Genomic DNA, 22330 nt, shown 5'->3' with positions numbered 1-22330 from the left:
CCCTTACTCCAAAAAAGGCTTTATAATAAAAGACTAGCAAGTGAATGTACAGTTATGTTTTAGGGTAAAGCAAAATGTGTCAAGTACTAAATTATCATCTTCTACAATTCCCTATGTTAGCCTCTTGGTTGGCTGGTTTGGTTGGTTGGTTATTCAACCAACTACTGGTCTCAGTCCTGTTGAATAAAAGGGCTTCTGCCACAGATAATGCAGAAAGCCATTGTGGGCTAATCAAAGTCAATCAGGTTTTCTGCAGTTTTCTTCTTCTCCGACAGCTGTCCTAGAGTCACGCAGATACACCCGTACTCGCTCCATAGCTGGCTAATTCACATCCATTTATGAAGTAAACACTCTTCAGAGCGGGACCCGAGGCTCCCTTCCCTCCTCCTCAGGAACTTAGTTACTTTGCTTCTCTTAATTATTCTCAAGATTCTTAATTATTCCTAAAATATTCTAAAGATGAGAAGCTTTGAGAAGGTAACTACAGATAGTCACTGACTTATGATGGTTCGACTTACAATTTTTCTACTTCATGATGGAGTAAAAGCAAGCAACGTTCATTCACTAGAAAATGCACTTTGAATTTTGAATTTGGATCTTTTCCTGGGCCGGTGATATGCAGTGATGATACTGTCTCGTGATGCTGGGCTGCGAACCACAGCTCCCCGTCAGCCACGTGATCACAAGGGCAAACAGCCGATACAACCATCCTGTACCCACACAACCATCCTGTTTCTCACCTTCAGCGCTGTATTCAGTTAATGACATAAGATATTCGACACTTTATTATACAATAAGCTTTGTGTTAGATGATTTTGCCCAACTGTAGACTAATGTAAGTGTTCCGAGCACGTTTAGGGTAGGCTAGGCTACGCTATGATGTTTGGTAGGTTAAATGTATTAAATGCATCTTTGACTTATGGTATTTTCCTTTTACCATGGTTTATGGAGACATAACCCCACCGTAAGTCAAGGAAGATCTGTGCTAGAACGTTTCATCATGGGACAGGAATGAGCGAGAGGTTAAGAATGATACTTACTGCCCCAGGAAGACTTGAGTAGAACGTTTTTTTAAAAGTTTTGTGGGTTCCTTCATTCTTTTCCGGATGCCCTGACAATAACCCCATGTGTCCTCCAGCTTCCTGTCAGGAGCCAGCACTTCCAGCACCTTTAATAAGAGTTACAAACAGAAAACAACTTTAGAGGAAAGAAAGATGAGCTGAAAAGGGGGGGCCCCTTGATTCTAAAACAGAATGGACCTAGTCATCCCTTTCCTTTTCCTTTCCAGTTGGTCAATTCTGTTCATCAATTCCAGTGTAAATACAGCGCTGGGTGCTGCAGGTAAACGTCCATCACCTAGACATTAGCTATGTGGCCTTTTTACTGAAGTTCTGTCTCCTCTAGATGGAACAGTGCCTCTGGACCCACCCGGACCCCACTGCCCCACAGAAAAAAAGTGTCTCTAGAGGATTTCTGTTTATTTGACTGCCCAACATCCATTCTTCCTCCTATAAGTAACAGTCTCTAGACTTTTCTTTGGAGAATCATGTCTCTCTCCACTCTCAGTCCTTGTGATCTGAATTGGCCTGACCACTCGTCACTCTGCAGGCTGACCAGGTTAATCAGGCCCACAGTGACTGGCTTAGGAATGGGTACAAGACCCAAGTGAGACCTAGGGAAATTTGGTCATGGAATTTTGCTGGAACCGTGCAAAAAGAGGTGGTGTTTTTCTGGGTAAAATTTACATCTAGAGCTGCTGGTGGCCATCATAGCACCACAAGAAGAGATCCTGCTTCAGAAGGAAGCCAACACATCTGTTTGAGGAGGTCAGACATAGGAATAAGAGCCACTGTCCCATGTGCCCTCTAAGGAGGTGTGCAAACAATCTCTTTGTCACGGACTCAGAGCTCTGGCCCGCAGGAGGCAGTGAAGGAAAGCCCAGGGGGCAAATCATTGATTAGAAATTCCAGTTGTCCTTTCTACAGACTTCCCTGACACTAATCACTTACTCATTCATTCATTCATTATCCATAAATATTTATTGAGTGTCTACCATATGCCAGGTATTGGTGGTACACAGTGAAAGACACAGATAAAATCCCTGCCCTTGAAAAGCCCTGCCCTTGTAGAGCTTTTATTCCAGTGAGAAGCCCAGTGCTGACAACTGCTAGGATGGAAATAGATCATGGTAAGGCACAGAGGATGAGAGGGAGGGGAGTGCCTTTTTATGTAGGCCCCTCCAGTGAGGAGATAATTGAGGAAAGTGCTGAAGCAAGTGAAGGAGTGAGCCCGGCAGACATCCGGGGGCAAGTGCTCCAGACAAAGGAACAGAGACCTAAACTGGACATGCTTGTTCACGTTTGCTGAGCAGCCAGGAGGCCAGAGTGGCTGCAGCAGACTGAGGAGGGCAGAGGAGTAGGCGGTGAGGTTGGAGAGGGAGCAGGGCAGGAATGGGACAGAGCACAGAACACGCAGGACCTTCCAGACCATGGCAAGGACTTCACTCTGAATGAGAAGCTTTGAGCAGAGGCGTTTACCTTCTCAACAACTGTCATGCTTGCTAACACAGGGAACAGACTGCAGGGGCTAAGGGGGTAGCGGGGTAGCAGGCACTGTTAGTTCCCTGTCCAATATCCATCCTGCCCCCTTTCCTTAAATCTAATAGAATTTTGTCCTGGATTTTGTTCAGGGCTGCAATACCCACCCAAGAAATTCAATTTTCTAGACTCCCTAGCAGCTAAGAGTGGTCAGATGAATGAGATGTTTACTGGGAAAGCTACTATTTGCCTAATTAAAAGAGTCAGCTGGCATGCAACTTTTAAACTCTGCCCCTTCCCCTTCTTGTCTGAAAGACAGACTCGATGCCTGGAGGTGTGGAAGCCATTTTGAGCTATAAGGACAAGAGACGTATGCTAAGGACATTAGACCTGCAAGTTGAAAGAAGCCTGGGACAGAGGTGACAGATCGCAGCTGCTGCCCAGCCCTAGTCTTGGCAACCTGGTGAAATTTCCCATGACATTTCAGGTGCGCAGGTGCCTTTCTAGCCATCAGTTAATAATTCTCACGGACACCTCCCAAGACCAGGCTAACGTGACAGAAGCAAGACTGGACAATTCCTCCACTCTATTCTCCCCCTAAAAAGTCACAAGCAAAGTAGACTGGTAGAGCTTCAGGGGTAAAGAAGTCGGACACTTCTGGTTTGCTGGGCCTTTATAAGTTGGATGGCGTCATAGGAAGCACAGGGAGCGGCGGGTATGTTGCTGCCATTTGCACGTCTTAGAAGGCTGCTCCAAACCCCGGGAGACCTGCCCCCCTGGGGACACATTCATCACCCTCACCCCTTGGAGGGAACTCCCCAGGCATCTAAGGAGCAATATTCCCCAGGTGGTCACCTCTGCGGGCATGTCTTCCTCCAGGTCCGGGTAGAGAGCCGAGGGGTGCGGGGTCGGATGGGCCTCAACGTCCGCCAGGAAGTCCTTACGCGCTTGGCGGGCCGGCGAGAGCGTGGAACACAGGGCTGCTTCCCTAGGCAGCGTGTTCTTCTGGCTCCTCTTCGGGGCAGGTCGGGGAGCTCTGTGATAAATCTGGGGGAGAAAGCCCTCCTCAGGGCCCCGAGTGATCACACCTCCGCAAGGCGGGCAGCCTTTCCGGAAGTCATCCAGTCGCGTTCTCACAAATCTCCACCGCCGGCTGTTCAGTGACGTGGGGCGTGGCGACCTGCGCCTGTGCTTTGTGAAGCACTTGGACGGCAGATCTTCTCTGTACCTGCGAGACAACACGCCGGTGTTATGGGCCACAAGGGTGAGAGAAGGAGGTTGTGAGCAGGCTGGTCTCCACCTGTTTCAGGAGGAGAGGTGGGGGAAGGGAGGGTCACGTGGCGAAGTCTGAGTTAATCATAGTCCTGGTTCATGGCACGTTATCGCTGGTCTGTGCAAGGCCCCTCTCCTGTTTTCTTTATTCTACGTTATTCCCATAGCCCACCATCATTGCCCTCCCCTACACAAGCAAAACCACTCTAACAGATTTGGAATGTACCCATTGTTTGCAGACATCCTTATAAGACCTGTGTATCCTTCATGTACATAAATGGTACTATTCTGTTACTTGCTTACCAAGCAGGATACCATGAAGGCTCATCCGTGTCACTATGTGTAAACGTAATCCATTATTACATTTGGTGGTGCTGTCACCACCATCCAGCTATGCAGTCTCTTTGTGAAGAATACTCACAAGTTGTGACCCCTCTTGGGACTCTTTCTTATCCTTTAAAGGGACACAGTGCAGTGGGAAGAACTTGGACACAGTGACAACTCGCCCCTAACTAGCTGTGTGACCTTCGCCCTTCATTTAACCTTTGTGGACCTCGATTTCTCCTCTAAACTCAGGGGGTCAAGGGTTGCAAACTGGTTGTTCATGGACTGTATCAGGCCCACAAACCTGTCATTTGATCCCATTTGTGTTTTAATAAGAATCGTAAGAGTTCACATGTATTGAGAACTTTCTATATAACACGTGTTGTTCTAAGTGCTTTACATGAATTAACTTGTTTTAATCTCATAACAATCCCATGAAGTAGGTACTAATATTATTCCCATTTACAGATAAGGAAATTGAGGCACAAAGAAGTTGAAAACCAAACACTTGTCAAAGTTCCCACAGCTAATATAAGGGAGAGAGCTGAGATTTTAATACAGGTAGTGTGCCTCTGGAGAAAGGTGTTTAACCACTATGCCAGAGCTTCTGACATATAAAAACGTTCACACAAATAATCTGGAACAGAAATCAGGAGCTCTGGGGACACTGGGTCCACCTATCCATGGAGCCATTATTGGTATAAGGGCTGCCATTTTTAGACAAGTCCTATGCTCTCTTATTCACAGTCTCTACCACTCCCTACTGCCTTATATGCAGCCTGCTTCACTCTGTTTCTTTACCCATCAGACCCCTGTTTGCACCGAGTAGTTAGGGCATGAAGCTAAGATGGAAGAGACAGATGGACAAATGGGAAGGAAAATGGGACCTGGATAATCTAATATATCCAGCCATTGCCAAAGTCAGGACTTGGAACCTGAGCAGCTTAATGGCAGGTCTCTCATTATCCTAATACGTCACACTGCCCTAGTTATATATTTCTATATTATTGGTGTCTTTCCTTGAAGCCTCTTCCACCTCCAGGCCCTTCTCATCTATAATTACTCGTTACAGCAAATCTACTCCTTGTTGAACTCATCCTTATAGGCACAAAACTTTTTTTTTTTTTTTTTTCGGTATGCGGGCCTCTCACTGTTGTGGCCTCTCCCGTTGCGGAGCACAGGCTCCGGACACGCATGCTCAGTGGCCATGGTTCACGGGCCCAGCCGCTCCACGGCATGTGGGATCCTCCCGGACCGGGGCACGAACCCGTGTCCCCTGCATTGTCAGGCGGACTCTCAACCACTGCGCCACCAGGGAAGCCCAGCACAAAACATTTTTAAGAGGTTCCAGCTTGATCTCTGTTCTTTTCTTATGAGTCCTAGAAACTTCTTGCTTGCTGTACGTGCATGTGTGTTTTAAGGGCTTAACCCATTTCTACTGCGAAGATCTAAATGAAAGGATATAAAAACATGAGTTTACAAAAAGTTGCCCTTTGCAATTAATAAATCACTCAAATAGCTAAGGGGTGGGAATGTCGAAATTCCATCTAATCTTGAGATTTGATGACCCACTCAGTATGACCAGTTAGCAAGTTACCCTCCACAGTATTAAATATCTTTACCAGGGCTTCCCTGGTGGCGCAGTGGTTGGGAGTCCGCCTGCCGACGCAGGGGACACGGGTTCGTGCTCCGGTCTGGGAAGATCCCACATGCCGTGGAGTGGCTGGGCCCGTGAGCCATGGCCACTGAGCCTGCGCATCTGGAGCCTGTGCTCCGCAACGGGAGAGGCCACAACAGGCCACAACAGTGAGGGGCAAAAAAAAAAATCTTTACCAAAGTGTATTTTCCACCCATTGACAACAAATTCAAACACCCAAGCACTTCATAAAATCAAATCTGATAACCAATATTTTTACTTAAGGACAGTCATACAACTTAAAATGGGGAAAGTGTGGCAGCTAGCTCAAACCTCATAGATTGTTAGAGCTGGCAGAAACTTTGAAAGAAATCTAGTCCACCTTCCTCACTTTTCAATGAGGAAACTGAGTTCCAAAGAGGTGAATAAGGCAACCAATCTGGCTGGAGGGCTTCCCATGACCCCACTTTACCTCTCATAGCTGTTAAGCTTACCACTCTGCATTCTGTTAAGTTCATGAAAAATTTTGCTTGACGCAGAAAATAAAACATTTTTTCTAAACATTTACTATTTCACAGTCACTATATGATACTTGGATATTTCCACTTTTAAGAATTGCAAAAGAGTGTCAGGCATTTATCCTAAAGAAATGAAAACTTATGTTCACACAAAAACCTGTACGCAAATGTTCATAGCAGCTTTATATGTAATAGCTAAAAGCTAGAAACGACCTGAATGTCTTTCAGCACATGAATGGATAAGCCATGGTACGTCCATGCCACGAAATACAACTCAGCAGTAAAAATGAACTAACTGTTGATGCACACAATCTCTTGGATGGATCTCAAGGGCTTTCGCTGAATGAAAAAGAGCCAATCTCAAAAGTTTTATACTTTTAATAAAGGTATTATTCTATTTAGCTAACATCCACAAAAGAACAAAATTATAGAAATGGAGGCCAAATTAGTGGTTGCCAAGGGTTGTGGGTGGGAAAATGAATGATAATAAAGGGATAGCATGAAGTGGTTCCCTTGCGGTGAGGAAACAGTTTTGTATCTTGATGTATACATATGACAACATTTTACTGAACCACACACACACACACACACACAAGTGACAACTGGTGAAATTCAAGTAAAGTCTACCGTCTAATTCATATACTGCGCCAGTGCTGATTTCCTGCTTTGGTAATGTACTATCATTATGCAAGATGGTAGTACTGGAAGCATCTGGAGGAAGGGTATATGGGGCCTCTGCACTATATCTGCAACTTCTTGTGAGTCTATAATTATTTCAAAGCAAACAGTTTGAAAATGGGGCTGGGGAGAGATTCTCAAAAAGTTCATAATTGCTAACATGTATACAGTGCATGTATGTGGCAGTAACTACTTCACAGGTGCTATGTCAGTAAATACTCACAACAATCCTATAAAGCTGATTCCTTTTATTGTCCCCATTTTACAGGTAGGAAAACTGAGTCCAGAAACAGCAACTAAGTTGCCTAAGGTCACCAGTCAAACAAGAGGAAAACTGGCCTTCAACTCCAGCCTTTCTGATTCTAGACTTTGTCATCTTAACCACCACATCGTGCTGCCTACAAGAGAGCCGAATTCCATTCTCAGAAGCAGCTCGAGGAATCAGCAAAGGCAGAAAGCCTCAGCTTCCTGTCCTGCGGCAGTGACAGAGGTAGGAGACAGATGGGCCCCTGGGCTGGACAGCTGGTGTCTGTCACGTGGAGTAAAATTGAAGCTTTGTTCTCCCCCAGACACTCCAAGGACAAAGCTAGTGGCAGAAGCTGAGCTCTGCTGAAGTAAAGAGATAAGATGACCACTCCTGAGGTCAGGAAAACTTCCCTTTCTGCACATGCGCAGGAAGGCTCCTTGGGGGTCAAAAAGGGAGGGGGTTCCACTCCATAGTAAGTGTGGACATGCACCCACAGGCCTCTGCGGTGGGATCCATCTTAGCAAAATGTTGCACATGCATGTTGGGGAGCATCCTAGGACCAGTCAGGTGTAAAGGAAGAAGCAAGATAATTGGCCAGATGTAAACAAAGACATGGAAGGACTGTCCTATAGAAGGGATTTAAATCACCTCTTCACTGCTTTTCTCAATCAGGAGGCCAGCACTCCTCTCCGGTTGTGTACTTCCGCCTACTTTCTGACTTACTGTCTCCTCCTCATTAAGAGAGGACGCCCATACCCTTTCTCCCTGGGTGTGTATTTCTGCCTAGCTCCTGACTTAAATAAACTGTTTCAGTGTGTGCTCTCCCATACATTGTGCTGTGTCTCTAATAATAAACGCTGTACCTGTTTTTACAGTTTTTGCCTCCTTGAAACATTCTTGTTTTCAGTGGGGGTAAGAGCCAGGGGAACTTTGCTTCTAGCCTCTAGCCCCTGGTGTCTAGGATTCCTGGTTTTCATCCAGGCTACCTAGGTTCAATTCCTGGGCAGGGAACTAAGACCTCTCTTCAGGACAGCTGACTGCTGTCTCTCCGAGATCAACACATTCAAAACAGCAGCAGACCACCCCAGTACCCGAGGTACTCTCCAAACACGGGCTCAGCTTGGCCACAGTTACCAGCTGGGTGGCCAAGGCTCCAGGTGCTGTCTAACCCGGAGAAGGGCAGGTCGCAGGCTAAACCAGTCTCCGCAGAGGACTCTATGGCCATCAGTTTCCCATTTGGAATGGGTATATTCATCTACATCCTCTGGGGGACTCTGAGGATAACAACAACAAAAATAGGTGTCCTTGGCGTTGAGGAACTTCGCGCGCTGGTTATGGTCTATTTTTGCGGGGGACCATGAGGAGGAAAGGGAGTTGGGTCCTCCGCGGCCCCTGGCCATCCCCCGCCCCCAGCCGCAGCAAGCAGGGGGTGCAGGCTCCCCCCACGCTCCACCCGCGCGCGTGCGCGCGCTTACCAGGGTCTGCAGTCCGTGCCCACCGACACCCGGGCCCGCGCCGCGGGTGCGAACAGCCGCTTGCGGTCAGCCGTGGTTCCCCGGCTGCCCACCCGGCCTCCGGTGGTGTGTTTACCCCGCCTCTTGGGTCGCTAGGAGACCCGCGGAGCTGTGCGCTGCGCAGACTCGCTCAGGGCGCCCCCCTGCTGCTGGCGGGGAACACGCATCCGCGGGGCGTCCCTGCGTTCCCCAACCCTCGCCTCACCAGAACCTTCTCCAACGCCCCGGGGCGTGGACCGTGGCAGGGGAAGCGCGAAGGATCAGGTTCTTGGTTTAATTATGTTTTAATCTGTTCGGAAGGCGTGTTCGTGTTTATTTTGTTCACCACCGTTTCAAAAAATGTGTGAAAAGGAAGAAAGCAGCTGGAGAGAGAGCAAGAGAGGAGTGGAAAGGGGGCGAAAGGGATAGACTGATTTCTAGTGGTGGGAAGGCCTTTTAGCACGGAATGCTTTTCTGGAGGTCTTGGAACTCCGTGAATCTCACCGCCTCAGTAAATCGGGGGCTGCGCACAGGTATCTAGCTAGTCACCAGCTGGTTTCCAGAGTCCCTCCCAGCTCTTGTGTTGCTTGATTCTTTTGCCTGGACTCACTTCAGCAGTAAAGTTGCCATCCAGTTGGCCGTGATAGGCAGTTGCCCACGTAAATATGGATTGCATGAGGATGTATTTGGGGTTTGCTAAGTTCTCTTGCTGCTTCTGAATGTTCCTGATTTAAATAGTGAGCGTTGCTTCTAGAGGAAATAGCAGCAAAACATTCTCTTCTCTCAAAATTATTGCAGTAGTTAAATGGTGCCTGTTATGGTGGGATACTTTTTGTAGTCATTTAAAGATGAGTCTTCTCTTTAAACTCTCTGGGAATAAATTAGCTTCACCTTTGGGCACCTGTTAAATATCTGGATGGTAATAAAGGTGCCCCGACTGGCACTAGCTCCAGCATCTTCACCTGCTCTGTGTGTTCAGCTGCCTTTTCTAGGCACAGTGGAAAACCCTGGAGTCCCACCGCTTGAGATAAATCATGATTCTGCCACTTAATAATTATGCACTCCCCACCCCCACCACCCTCCCCGCACAGTTGCTTAAATTTGTTTTAGCTTCATTGATTTCCTAGTCTGAAAATGAGGGAAATAGTAGTATCTGCCTATGGGGTTATTGGGGAATTCAATGAGATAATGAATGTAAAGCATTGAATGCTGTGCTGGCAAGTAAGAATCCCTCAGTAACTACTGAGTATTATTATTATTATCTCAACTGTGAACTGGGGATATTAATATTTGCCCGGATACTCCACAGAGTTGTTATAATAGTCGATAGAGAAAGCTATGAATGTAATCATGAAAAGGAGCCCTGTTAGTTGTTTTCATTATCTTCGATAATATCGTTAATATTTATTTGATTCCGAACTCCAGCTTTCATTACTTTGAGGAAGTAGGATTTCTCCTTAGGACTGAGGATTAGGGTCATGTCCGCCTTGCTCCTAGTACTGTACATAGCACACAGTAGGTGCTCATTCAACAAATATTGTTTGTTATGGCCATGCTAGGCACTGGGGAGGCAATGGGGGATAAAACAGACTTGGTCTTTGTCATCTTGTTACTTAGTTTGTAGTGTTGTATGAATGAACAAAAAACCACCTATTTTCATGACTCCTGTATCCTCACAAGTTGATATTTGCTCCATGTAGTAAATCTGATTTCATATCTGGTAGGAAATAACTAAGATTCTTTTTATTTCATCACATTCCATGCCTTAATTATAGTCATTACTCAGAGAATCTCTCATTCATTCTCTTCTCTCTCCCCTTCTTTCTCTTTTGCAACACAAAGGTAGAATGTATTACGTATAGTAATCCAACAAGTAGATGTTATTTAAGAGTGAGGATGATGGGGTTTTGTTTTGTTTTGTTTTTAGCCCTATTGGCAGATCGTGTGACCATTTTATTTCCAAAGAGGGTTACTCAAATACCCGTAACAGGGTTGCCAAACACTGTTACTGGATCTTTCCCACTCAAGGACTAATTACTATCTCTGTAACATTTTACTACATACCCAGCAATACTTAGTGCATGGTACTTTCCAGAAAAAAAGCATTTGAACAACAAAAACCACAGAACTTTAAGCTGAGATATTATAAAATGGTCTTGGATTAGTAGAAACCCTTGGCATCTGGACAGGGTGTTAGGTTGCTTCCATATGTTGGCAATTGTAAATTATGCTGCTATGAACATTGGGATACATGTGTCTTTTCAAATTAGTGTTTTTGTTTTCTTTGGCTATACCCAGGTGTGGAAATGCTGGATCATATGGTAGTTCTATTTTTAATTTTTCAAGGAACCTCCATATTGTTTTCCACAGTGGCTGCACCAATTTACATTCCCACCAACAGTGTACGAGGGTTCCTTTTTTTCCACATTCTCGCCAACATTTGTTATTTGTAGACTTTTTGATGATAGCCATTCTGACAAGTGTGAGGTGATTTCTTATTGTGGTTTTGATTTGCATTTCTCCAACGATTAGCGATGTTGAAAAACTTTTCATGTGCCTGTTGGCCATCTGTATGTCTCCTTCGGAGAAATGTCTATTGAGAGGCAATATTTTAAAAGATAATGGCTAAGAATTTTCCAGACTTGATTAAAGATACAAATTCTCAATTTCAGAAAGGACAGTGGACTCTGAATAAGATAAATAAGAATAAAATCTCACTTAGCATTTCACCATGAATACAAAAGACAAATATCTGACATTAAAAATAGCCAGATAGGAAAGATAGATTACTTACAAAGGAACAAAAAATAGACTGAAAGCTAACTTCTAAAGCAATTATAGAAGTCAAAGACATTAAATAATCAAGGTTTGAGTAAAAACAACTGTCAGTTTAGAACTGCATACTTAACAGAACTATCTTCCAATAATATGGCTCAAAAACATTCCAGACAAACAAAAAATGGCAGAATTTATCATCAAAAGACCATAACTAAAGATTATAAAGGTTGCACTTCAGATAAAAGGGAAATGATCCCCAAATGAATATCAATGTGAGATGGAATGTTGAACAAAGAAAACTATAAATACGTTGGTATTCTTTTAAAAAGTGGGTTGTATAAAATCATAATACATTCTAATCAGTGGATATTAACAAAAATAACTTATCTAAAATACTGAATTATTTTAATTAATAAGAAGATACATACATTGATTGAAGAAATATAAAGAAAGATGTACCAGGTAGATATTAAGCAAACGAAACCTGATATAACTATATTAATATCAGACAGGATAGACTTTAAGGCAAAAAAGATCATTAGAGATATATAAAGAGTATTAAATGTATCATTATGCAAAATGATAAAAGGTGCAATTCACACACACGCATACACAGTAGATAGACACAGATACACAATTCTAAATTTGTATGCACGTAATAACGTAGGTTAAAATACAAAAAGGAAAATTGATAGACCTACAAAAGAAATTGATTAATACACTATCCTGATGGGAAGATTTTAGTACAACTCTCAGTAATAAATCAAACAGACCAAAAAAATCAGTGAGGACAAAGAATTTAAAGCTTGATCTAATGGATATATGCTGAACTTTGCATCCAACAATCATAGAAAACATTCTTCTCAAGAACATATACAACATTATATTTGCAAGTTCATAAAACAAGTTTTACACATCTCTGACTTGGTATCATTTAACCCACAACCCTGATCATATTGCAATTAAGTTAAATATCAATAGTAAAATCATATTTAAAAGCATTTATTTGAAAATAAAACAAGACAAATACTTCATGGGTCAAGGAGTATATCAAGACAGAAATTTTAAAATAAATGTAAAAATATCAAAAACTGGGAGATGAAGCTAAAATGATGCTTAGAATGAAATCACCTTAAATTATTAAACTAAAAAAGGAGAAAGGTTAAGACCTAAATAAATGGAAATATCAATATATCTCATGTTCACTGTTTGGAAAACTTATTAAGACAATGGTACAACCCAAAGTGATATACTGATTCAACGCATCCCTATCAAAGTCCCAATGATGTTTTTTGAAGAAATGGAAAACTCTTCCTAAAATTTATATGGAATCTTGGGTTAAGAGACCTAAAATAATCAAAACAATTTTGAAAAAGAACAAAGTTTCCTTATTTCAAAACTTACTAAAAGCTACAATAATCAAAAGCATCTGTATAGACCAGTGGAATAGAATTTAGAGCCTAGAAATGAATGGTCAACTGGTCTTTGACAAAGGTGCCAAGACCAATGAGGAAATAATAGTCTCCTCAGTAAATAATGGATAGCCACACGCAAAAGGATGAAATCGGACGCTTACCTTAGAGAATATACCAAAATCAACTCAAAAATGGATTAAAGACAATTTTAAGAGCTAAAACTATAACAATCAGAAGAAAATAGAGGAGCAAATGTGCATAACCTTGGATTTGGCAATGGTTTCTTATACATGACATGAAAAGCAGAAGTAACGAAAGAAAAAATAGATGAACTGGACTTCATAAAAATTACAGACCATTGTGTTGTGCATCAAAGGAAACTGTCAAGAGAGTAAACAATCCACAGAATGGGAGAAAATATTTACAAATCATATATCTGATAAGAGTATAATATCCAGAATATTTTTTTAAAAACTCCTACCACTCAATAACAAGAAGACAAACAGCCCAATTAAAAAATAGGCAAAGGACTTGACAGATATCTCTCCAAAGATATACAAATGGCCAGTAAGCACATTAAATGATGCTCAAAATCATTAGTCATTAGTGAAATATAAATCAAAGCCACGATGAGTGGTGGTACTTCACACCAACTAGAATGGCTATAAAAACAAAGAAAGGGACTTCCCTGGGGGTCCAGTGGTTAGAACTCTGCTCTTCCACTGCAGGTGGCGCGGGTTCAGCCCCTGCTCAGGAACTAAGATCCCACATGCCACACGGTGCAGCCTAAAAAAAAAAGAAAAGGAGAAGAAGAAAAAAAATTAAAAGGTTGGCAGTGATGTGGAGAAGTTGGTACACTTGTGCATTGTTGGTGGGAACATAAAATGGTGCAACTGCTTTGAAAAACAGTTTGGCCATTCCTTAAAAAGCTGAACATAGACTTGCCGTATGACCCAGCAATTCCACTCCTAGGTATATACCCAAAAGAATTAAAAACAAGGACTCAGTTATTTGTACAGTATGTTCATAGCACCATTATTCACAATAACCAAAAGGTAGAACCATCCCAAGTGTCCATCAAAAAATACATGGATAAACAAAATGTGATATATACGTACAATGGGATACTATTCAGCCATAAAAGGAATGAAATTCTGATACGTGCTACAACATGCATGAACCTTGAAAATACCATGTTAAGTGAAATAAGCCAAAAGCAAAAGGACAAATATTGTATAACTCCACTTATATGAAATATCTAGAAGAAGCAAATTCATTGAGACAGAAAGAGGTTACCAGGAACTCAAGGGAGAGAGGAATAGGAAGTTATTTCTTAATGAGTACAGACTTTCTGTTTGGGGTGATGAAAAATTTTGGAAATAATCATGATGGTGGCACAACGTTGTGAATGTAATGAATGCCACTGAATTGTACACTTAAGAATGGTTAAAATGGTAAATTTTATGTTATATGTATTTTGCCACAATTTTTAAAAATTGTAATAAATGCAAAAAGAAAGAAGAAAGGTCGAAATTAATGAGCTAAGAATCCAACTTAACAATTTGGAAAAATAGCCAAATAAATCACAAAGGAAGGACATTTTTCATGTTGAGCAAAAGAAACCAGACTCAAAAGAGTACGTACTCTATGCTTCCATTTACAGAACTTTTAAAACGGGCAAAATTAAGTAATAGTGATAGATGTTGGTATTATGGTTATTTGGAGTAATTGATGGAAAGGAGGCAGGAGGGGGCCAGCTGGCAGGCTAAAAATGTTCTATATATTGATCTGGGTGGTGGATACATGGGTGTACACGTGTAAAATCTCAACGAGCGGTACACTTCAGCCTTGTGCACTTTACTGGGTATGCTGTAAATGAATAGAAAAAGCAAAATACATATGGAGCATTTTCTATCAGGAATATAATCCTGGAGGATTCTCTCTGCCATCATCACACATAGAAAGGAGGCTCCTGGGAGTCATAGGATACCCAAAATTCTACAGACTTTCCCCTATGCTTCTTTGGTGATACTCCTCCAGGGGAAGGATATTTAAAATATTTAACCATATGCAAGCCATATGCAAGAACCAATTGGGAAAGTGGCAAGCCAGATTGTAGCAGCAGAGTTCTAGAGTCCCCTGGCCAGGCCAGACATATCCCTTTAGTTGCTGGTCTTGGAGGGAGGGGTGCTTCCAAGGAAGTGGCTGAGGCAGTCAGGGCACAGTGGTCACTTAGCATTGCTCAGAGCAGAGCCTATTTATCAACCAACAGTGTTTTGACAACCATTATGGTCTTAAACTATGCTTGTTGGCTGAGTATCAACTCTCTCCCTCACCCACAGGCTCTCCCTAGAGATTTCCCTCCACAGTGCCACAAGTGGCTTGTTGAAGACTGCCGCCAATGCAGTCTGCAAGCCAAATCATAACAATAAGGGGTAAGGCATGACACCAATAATCAACAAGTATATTTATCACTTGGTCAGCAGCACTGAGCATAATGACAAGTAGGGCCTTACAAATAAAACTGATGAGGTGGGGCTTCCCTGGTGGCGCAGTGGTTAAGAATCCACCTGCCAATGCAGGGGACACGGGTTTGAGCCCTGGTCCGGGAAGATCCACGTGCCACAGAGCAACGAAGCCCGTGCGCCGCCACTACTGAGCCAGCATGCCTAGAGCCCATGCTCCGCGACAAGAGAAGCAACCACAATGAGATGCCCACACACCACAACGAAGCGCAGCCCCTGCTCGCCACAACTAGAGAAAGCCTGCGTGCAGCAACGAAGACCCAACGCAGCCAAAAAAACCCAAGAAAAACCAAAAACTGTTGAGGTTGCTGCCCTCAAGAGGCTATGGCCCAATCGATGGATGGGTTCCCGAGCTCCAGGAAGCTGCTAGATTTAAGGAGCTACCTGAGGCATCTGCAATCGTCTAGACACATTCAAAGGAGGATGGAAGAGAGGTCTACTGCTACTTTCTGGAGTATAGTAGACCATAAAGAGTAGATGGTATGTGGGGACATGCTGCTGAGAGGAGTATAGCTGGTGCTAGTTATTATGGAGAGCAGTCTAGCAGGACTTAGTCAGATCAAGTATAGGGTGTGCTTACAACTGTCTGCCCTCTCTTTGTTCCTTTCCTGTCCCTGCTCTGCTCTGGCACCTGCAGGATGCATTTGGGAATGCAGCAAAAAGCACTGATAGGACACGGGATGGGAGAAGGGAAAAGTCAGGGTATTTCTCTCTTTCCCTCTGTCTCCAAGGGGGTATCTATATTTTTTCCTTCTCTTTCAGCTTCCACTGGCAGCTTGCATCAGACGCAGGCTCCTATTACAAGTAATTCCTGCAGTTTGGATGTGGTAATCGTGTTCCTGCTATTGCTAATCTCTCAGTTACCTCATATCCCCAGTTTGGCTCTCAGCACTTCCATCACCTCTGCAACATGTTCTTTGCATTAAAGTCCCTTGGTTTTACATGCTTAGAGTGGGTTCTGTTTTCCTGGTGGGAACCAGACTGACACATACATTACCTATACCCCAGTATTTCTGCTGCCGGGAATGGTTTAGGAATCCAGAGGGAGTCTCACCTGTAAGGGAAGACGTATGAGGATGTCTGTCGCAGCATTAGTAGCAATATCGGTGAGTTGAGGACAATGCGCATGTCCATTTTTGTGATGTAGATGGGTAAAATGGACGGATAACTAGGTATGAGATGCAACAGTCTAGATTTTACTTGACAACATGGTTAGACTTTTTAAAAATGTAGTAAAGAAAGTGAGATTTTTTATGATGACATGATTTATATAAATTAAAAATGTATGCATCAAAACAAAAATATATACATTTTACAGAACGCACTTAAGAATGATTGCTTATGGTGAGAGCAGAGGAACAGAAGTGGAAAATGGAGAAGAAAAGGAGTATATAAATGAATGATTAAGAGACGGCCTTGTACACCCAGTTGCTAATGGAGTGCCATCAATTAAAGAATAAGATGAACCAATGTGCTATACCTGAAGTAGAAAAAAAATGGTTGCCAGAAAAAGTTACTAGGTGGCACTGAGACATAATTTCCAAGAACACATGGTGTCTTGTGGAATGTTGAAACTGCTTCAAAGCCAAGTTAGTCACTGTAATAAGAACACAGGACAGATGGTGAAGCAAGGAGCCAGAGCTAGTGACAAGTACTGGATAAAGTGGGGCTGCTATCGAAATTCTGTGGCAAAGTTATGTGATCCAGGCTTGAAGAGGATTCTAGGTCTGATGTTTTTGTCAGTTGTACTCAAGTATGAGCAGAGATTATGACTTGGAGTCTCACAACGGAATATGAGCGATACCAAAAATTTCTCTTTCGTGCTTTTAAGGATCAGCTATGGCCTTGAAGAGTGAGCTGCTTTCTCAAGTGGGGCTCAGATTATGATCAGTATATGCACTAAAAAATTAGAAACAAGAAGCATTTGGAGTGTGTTAGGGAGGACATGAATTCTCACCAATGTAATTAAATTAAAATATGGCAATAACAGAAAAGAAATACTTCTGCATGGCACCAGGTTTTCCTTTCCCTTGCTTTTATGTTTAGCGTTGGTATGATTTTCTTAGTCCAAAACAATTCAAGTTCTGGAAGATCCTTTGTGTAAGAGGTTGTAAGAATACTTGAAAAATGATCATATGTAAAACACCCAATATAGTCAATATCAATTCAAAACTGTATTGTATCTGTTATTCATTAAGCTTAAAGTGAGCGTTGCTCTTCTCTTTTTACAACTGGAAAAGTTAAAGTGTGTTTTGTTCATTCATTCTGGTGTTACTCCAAACATAATCAACTCCCTCTCAGGAATTAACGTATTTGATGGTGTTTATCTGGGCTTTTTCACAATTGTACATAGCGATGTTAAGGAGACATTTGCTAAGTTGAACTGAATCTTTGTTTCCGTAGATTGTGAAGCCAAAGAAGTGATTCACATAAGACAATAATGCATTATTGACTTATTAGATGTATTAGGCTCCTGTCTAATGACATGAAGAGATTAAGATAATCACTCAAGCTCATGCAAGCAATTAGCGGGGGAGACCGCATTCTAACCCCGAGTTCTACACTTGAGTCACCCAGAAAAATACTGACATAAAGCAAGCTGAAGAGGCAGTTTATTATAATATAGTGGATAAGACCAACCCTGGTTTGAATCACAACCCCAGCACTTAATAATGCTGGGCAAGTACCTTGCAGTCTCTATACCTCAGCAATTTCTTCTTCAATAAACAGACCTAGTAATAGTCTATGTTATAAGGTTGTTATGGGGATGCAGAATGGAGATCATCTGAAGCTGTGCTCTCCAATAGAAATACAACGCAAGCCACAAGTGTGAGCCATTTATGTAACTTTAAATTTTCTAGTAGTCATATTTTTAAAAGTAAAAAACAAAGATAAAATTAGCTTGAATAACATATATAACCCAGTATGTCAAAAATATTATGATTTTAACATGCAATCAATGTAAAAATATTAATGAGATGTTTTACATTCTTTTTTTCATACTAAGTCTTCAAAATTTAAGCACATCTCTGTTTAGACTAGCCACATTTCAAGTGCTCAGTAGCTGGTGGCTGGTGGCTACCATATTGGGCAAGACAAATATTAAGTATTTAGCCAAGTGCCTAGCACAGAGGAAGCACTCAGGGAGTACTGACTCAGAAACATTCCCTGGGTTTATCCACAGATTGGTTGCATTCCTTACTGTTATAAGCACAGAAAATATTTGTTAGCAACACAAGCTTGAAATCACGTACTTCCTCCATTTCAGTTATTCTTGTACTGTTTACTCCAGGGAATGTTTCCTTTTTTTTCCTTCTGACATGAGCAGAGGGTTGCTAGCCCTGTTAGCTTTTTCAGATGAGGGACTTTCCCTGAGAACCAAGATGAAGAGTGTAGCCTCCATAAAGGATTTCACAGGACTTTTGTCCTAGTGAACAAACTGCGTTTGGCCGGGTAGTTATTTAATGTGCTCTTATTACCACTGGAGTATGCCTAGAGTCAAAAGTATAACATTTATTTCTTTGAACCTGACATGGGTAAACACCTTCCTTTTATCCTTCTTGTCAGATTTCTCCTAGGCTTCCTTGGGAATCTGGCCCCAAACGGTACCATTAATTCATTTGAATTGCCTCTTTTATGTCTGTTTGTGGTGTCATCGTTGCTTTTACCTGCTGAATTCATGGTGATCAGTAGGCTGAGCTAGGAGCCCTGCCTTCTGCTAGTGGCTCTGCTGAAGATAAGTGTAGAATGAGGGGCCAGACTCCCCACGGCCCTGGCAGGATCTCTCAGAAAGCCCACAGGGCAGTGTCCAGGTGTCTTGGAAAAATAGCACTTATATTTGTAGCATGGTAGAAACGGCTTCCCCAAGCAAGATCAAAGCGTGCAGGCAAAGGAAACTCCGTCCCTAGTCCCTGAAGGCTGAGCCAGGCTTGGAAACATCATCCTAACCCGGGGTGACCTGGAGACATTCAGCCTGACCCGGATCAACAGCTGATGCAGAAAAATCTTTAGAGTCTTGGCAAGCACAGACTAATAATGCCATAAACCTTGCACAGCTACCCATTAGATACAGAATACATTCAGGCTGACGTTCAAAACCTTCCAAATCTGGCCTGCTCACATAGTCCTCTTCTCTCCAACCATATTATTCTACTTTCTATTTTTCCTTCCATATGCTTTCTTTCTTAATGTTGTTCATGTTGTACCCTTTACCTAAAAATCCCTTAGTAGTTGCTCTCCACCATTACCTTTGAATTCCCACTCTAACCACACATCTTTCCAGAGATGGAATCCTTCCTTCCCCCTTTGACCTCCAACAGAGCTCCCTTCTATTAAGTATCAAGCATTTAGCGTTTTTATTGGACATTACAGATGTTTCTTCAGTAATTATCCTACCCCTTCCCCATTATGTAGCAGTCACTCATTTGCACAGAATGACCGTACCAGCTCTAATGATTGACTCCGATTGATAGAAACCACTATAATTGAATTCTACCTATGACTGGTTCAGGTATGGACAGTAACCCAGTCCGAGTCAATCAGTGCATGGCATTCCCTAGGGGTCTGGTTCAGATTGATCCAGTGTTTGATGTAAGTTCAATGGCTGGGGGAAGGGAAGACCTTTCTCATGCTCCCAGTGGTATTTATAATTTTTTTACGGAAGCATAGTTGGCTTACAATATTGTGTTAGTGTCAGGTGTACATCAAAGTGAATCCAGTTACATATATTTTTTCAGATTATTTTCCATTATAGGTTATTATAAGACATTGAATATTATTCACTGTGTTATATATAGTAAATCCTTGTTGCTTATCTCATTATAATTTATAATTAATTTTTTTATTCACCAAAAGTATTTGGGATGGTTGACTTTACCATTGAATTTGAGCCATCAGAGGCCATAAAGCATTTACCATCCTTCCTAGCTCCTAGCAGAATAGCTTACAAGGGGTTCTACAAATGTTGGTTGAATTTATATGCAGTCTCTGTGGACTTGGAGGACACATGCCAAACTCATCTGTGGACCCAAACTCCTGGGTCTGTCCTTAGAATGGCTGGACTTTACTTTCTGCGATACTGGCAATACCTGGAACAGGATTGTGACAGACAGGCACCTAAAGGACTAAAATTAACCCTGAGTCATACATACCTTTGCTCTTTTTCCTACCAAGTCAAGCCAATTTTGACCTAAATGTGGACTCTCCCAAGCTGTAGCAGTTTCTAACCTGTGTTATTACATGTCACCTTTGATGATCTCATTACACGAAATAAAGATAAGGTGGAAAAGCTCCAGACTTGGTCAAGGTCACAAGACATCTAGATTACTACAGAAACAAAGGGATGTAGATAATTGTGCTTATACTGGGGTGAATCATCTAATGCCTGTTTGTTTTCATTATTTTCCTTTAAAATTCTTGTGATAGCTAGAAAGTGACTTCACTTGAATAGCCAGCCTGACAGGTTTCTGTCGGTTTGGGACAATAATTAAAATGTTCCTTAATCTCTCCAAACCACTCCATATAGGTACAAAGTTCAAACTGGTTAGGTACAAAGTTCAAAACTTTGTTTTGGTGTCAGAGCTTATAAAGAGGAGTGCCGAGAGCATGAACGGTGGTTCCAGACTGCCTAGATTTGAATCTTGGCTCTACTGTTTACTAACTGTACAATCTCAGGAAAGTTATCTAAACGCTCTATACCTTATAAAATAGATAACTAATAAGGACCTAATGTATAGCACAGGGAACTCTATTCAATACTTTGTAATGGCCTGTATGGGAAAAGAATCTTACAAAGAGTGGATATATGTATAAAAAATAAAATAAGTAAAGAACTAATAGAACTGGAGTGGCATGGACATATATACACTACCAAATGTAAAGTAGATAGCTAGTGGGAAGCAGCCGCATAGCACAGGGAGATCAGCTAGGTGGTTTGTGACCACCTAGAGGGGCGGGATAGGGAGGATGGGAGGGAGACGCAAGAGGGAAGAGATATGGGAACATATGTATATGTATAACTGATTCACCTTGTTATAAAGCAGAAACTAACACACCATTGTAAAGCAATTATACTCCAATAAAGATGTTAAAAAAAATAAATAAATAAAGATGTAAGGACTGGAAAAAAAAAAAAGAACTGGAAAATAAATAAACTAACTCTCTATATCTTGGTGTCCTCATCTGGAAAAATGAGAATAGTACTAGCACTGTGAGGATTAAATGAGTTGTCACATATAAAGTGCCTGGAACAGTTCCTAGCATGTATTTAAGCTCCCAGTAAATACTAGGGCTATAATTCAGAGGATTTTTGAAATGGGGACTCTAAATAGAACTAATCAGTGAATTGCAGTGATCTGTGCATCTGGAGATTCCCAGGCCAGTTTTGTTAAACAGCAGGACGTGGTAACAAGGGAGTAATATGAAAACAAAAACCACTTTCTTTTCCCTCAACGGGTTGACAGTCTCTCTTGAGCCCTTAACTGGGAATCCATATCTGTGCCTAGTTACTAGCTTCATGATTTTAGGCAAGTTATTTAATCTCTCTGAGATTACCCCTGTCTTTTTCAAATGTAAAGTGGGGATATAATCCCTACCTCACAGGATTCCTGTAAAGGAAGGAAAATATGGGGAGTGCCAACCACTGTCCCTGGCACACAATAGAGGCTTCTCTCCTCCTAATGCCCACCTTAAATTTATCAAGGAGAGATAGCTTGAAATTATAGATTTAGAACTATTTCCCTAAAATGAAATTGATCTTAATTTAATTTTACTATTTGAGTCAGCCACAAGACAGTTTTTTTTTTTTTTTTAAACATCTTTATTGGGGTATAATTGCTTTACAATGGCCACAGGACAGTTTTAAAGAGAGACTAACATTCCCCCAAATGAAATAATATTGGGGCATCAT

At 42.0% G+C, this 22330-nt stretch overlaps 1 protein-coding gene across 1 annotated transcript in view; it reads right to left on the bottom strand.

Annotated features, from left to right (window-relative positions):
• The window catches only part of FAM47E (family with sequence similarity 47 member E), a 33043-nt gene extending 22858 nt beyond the window's left edge, over window positions 1-10185 (bottom strand). The window contains 5 exon segments of the mRNA XM_089911267.1: window positions 1041-1182; window positions 3395-3765; window positions 8688-8784; window positions 8787-8835; window positions 10141-10185. Coding sequence (XP_089767393.1) covers window positions 1041-1182; window positions 3395-3765; window positions 8688-8784; window positions 8787-8835; window positions 10141-10185 — 704 coding nt within the window.
• Window positions 10186-22330: the final 12145 nt, after the last annotated feature.

The sequence above is a fragment of the Delphinapterus leucas genome, chromosome 5, assembly GCF_059928025.1.
Source record: "Delphinapterus leucas isolate spDelLeu-1000000601 "Yukka" chromosome 5, BTC_Dleu_Yukka2, whole genome shotgun sequence".
NCBI lineage: Eukaryota > Metazoa > Chordata > Mammalia > Artiodactyla > Monodontidae > Delphinapterus > Delphinapterus leucas.
The sequence above is the reverse complement of the archived record's forward strand: the minus strand, read 5'-3'. Positions and strand labels throughout refer to the sequence as shown.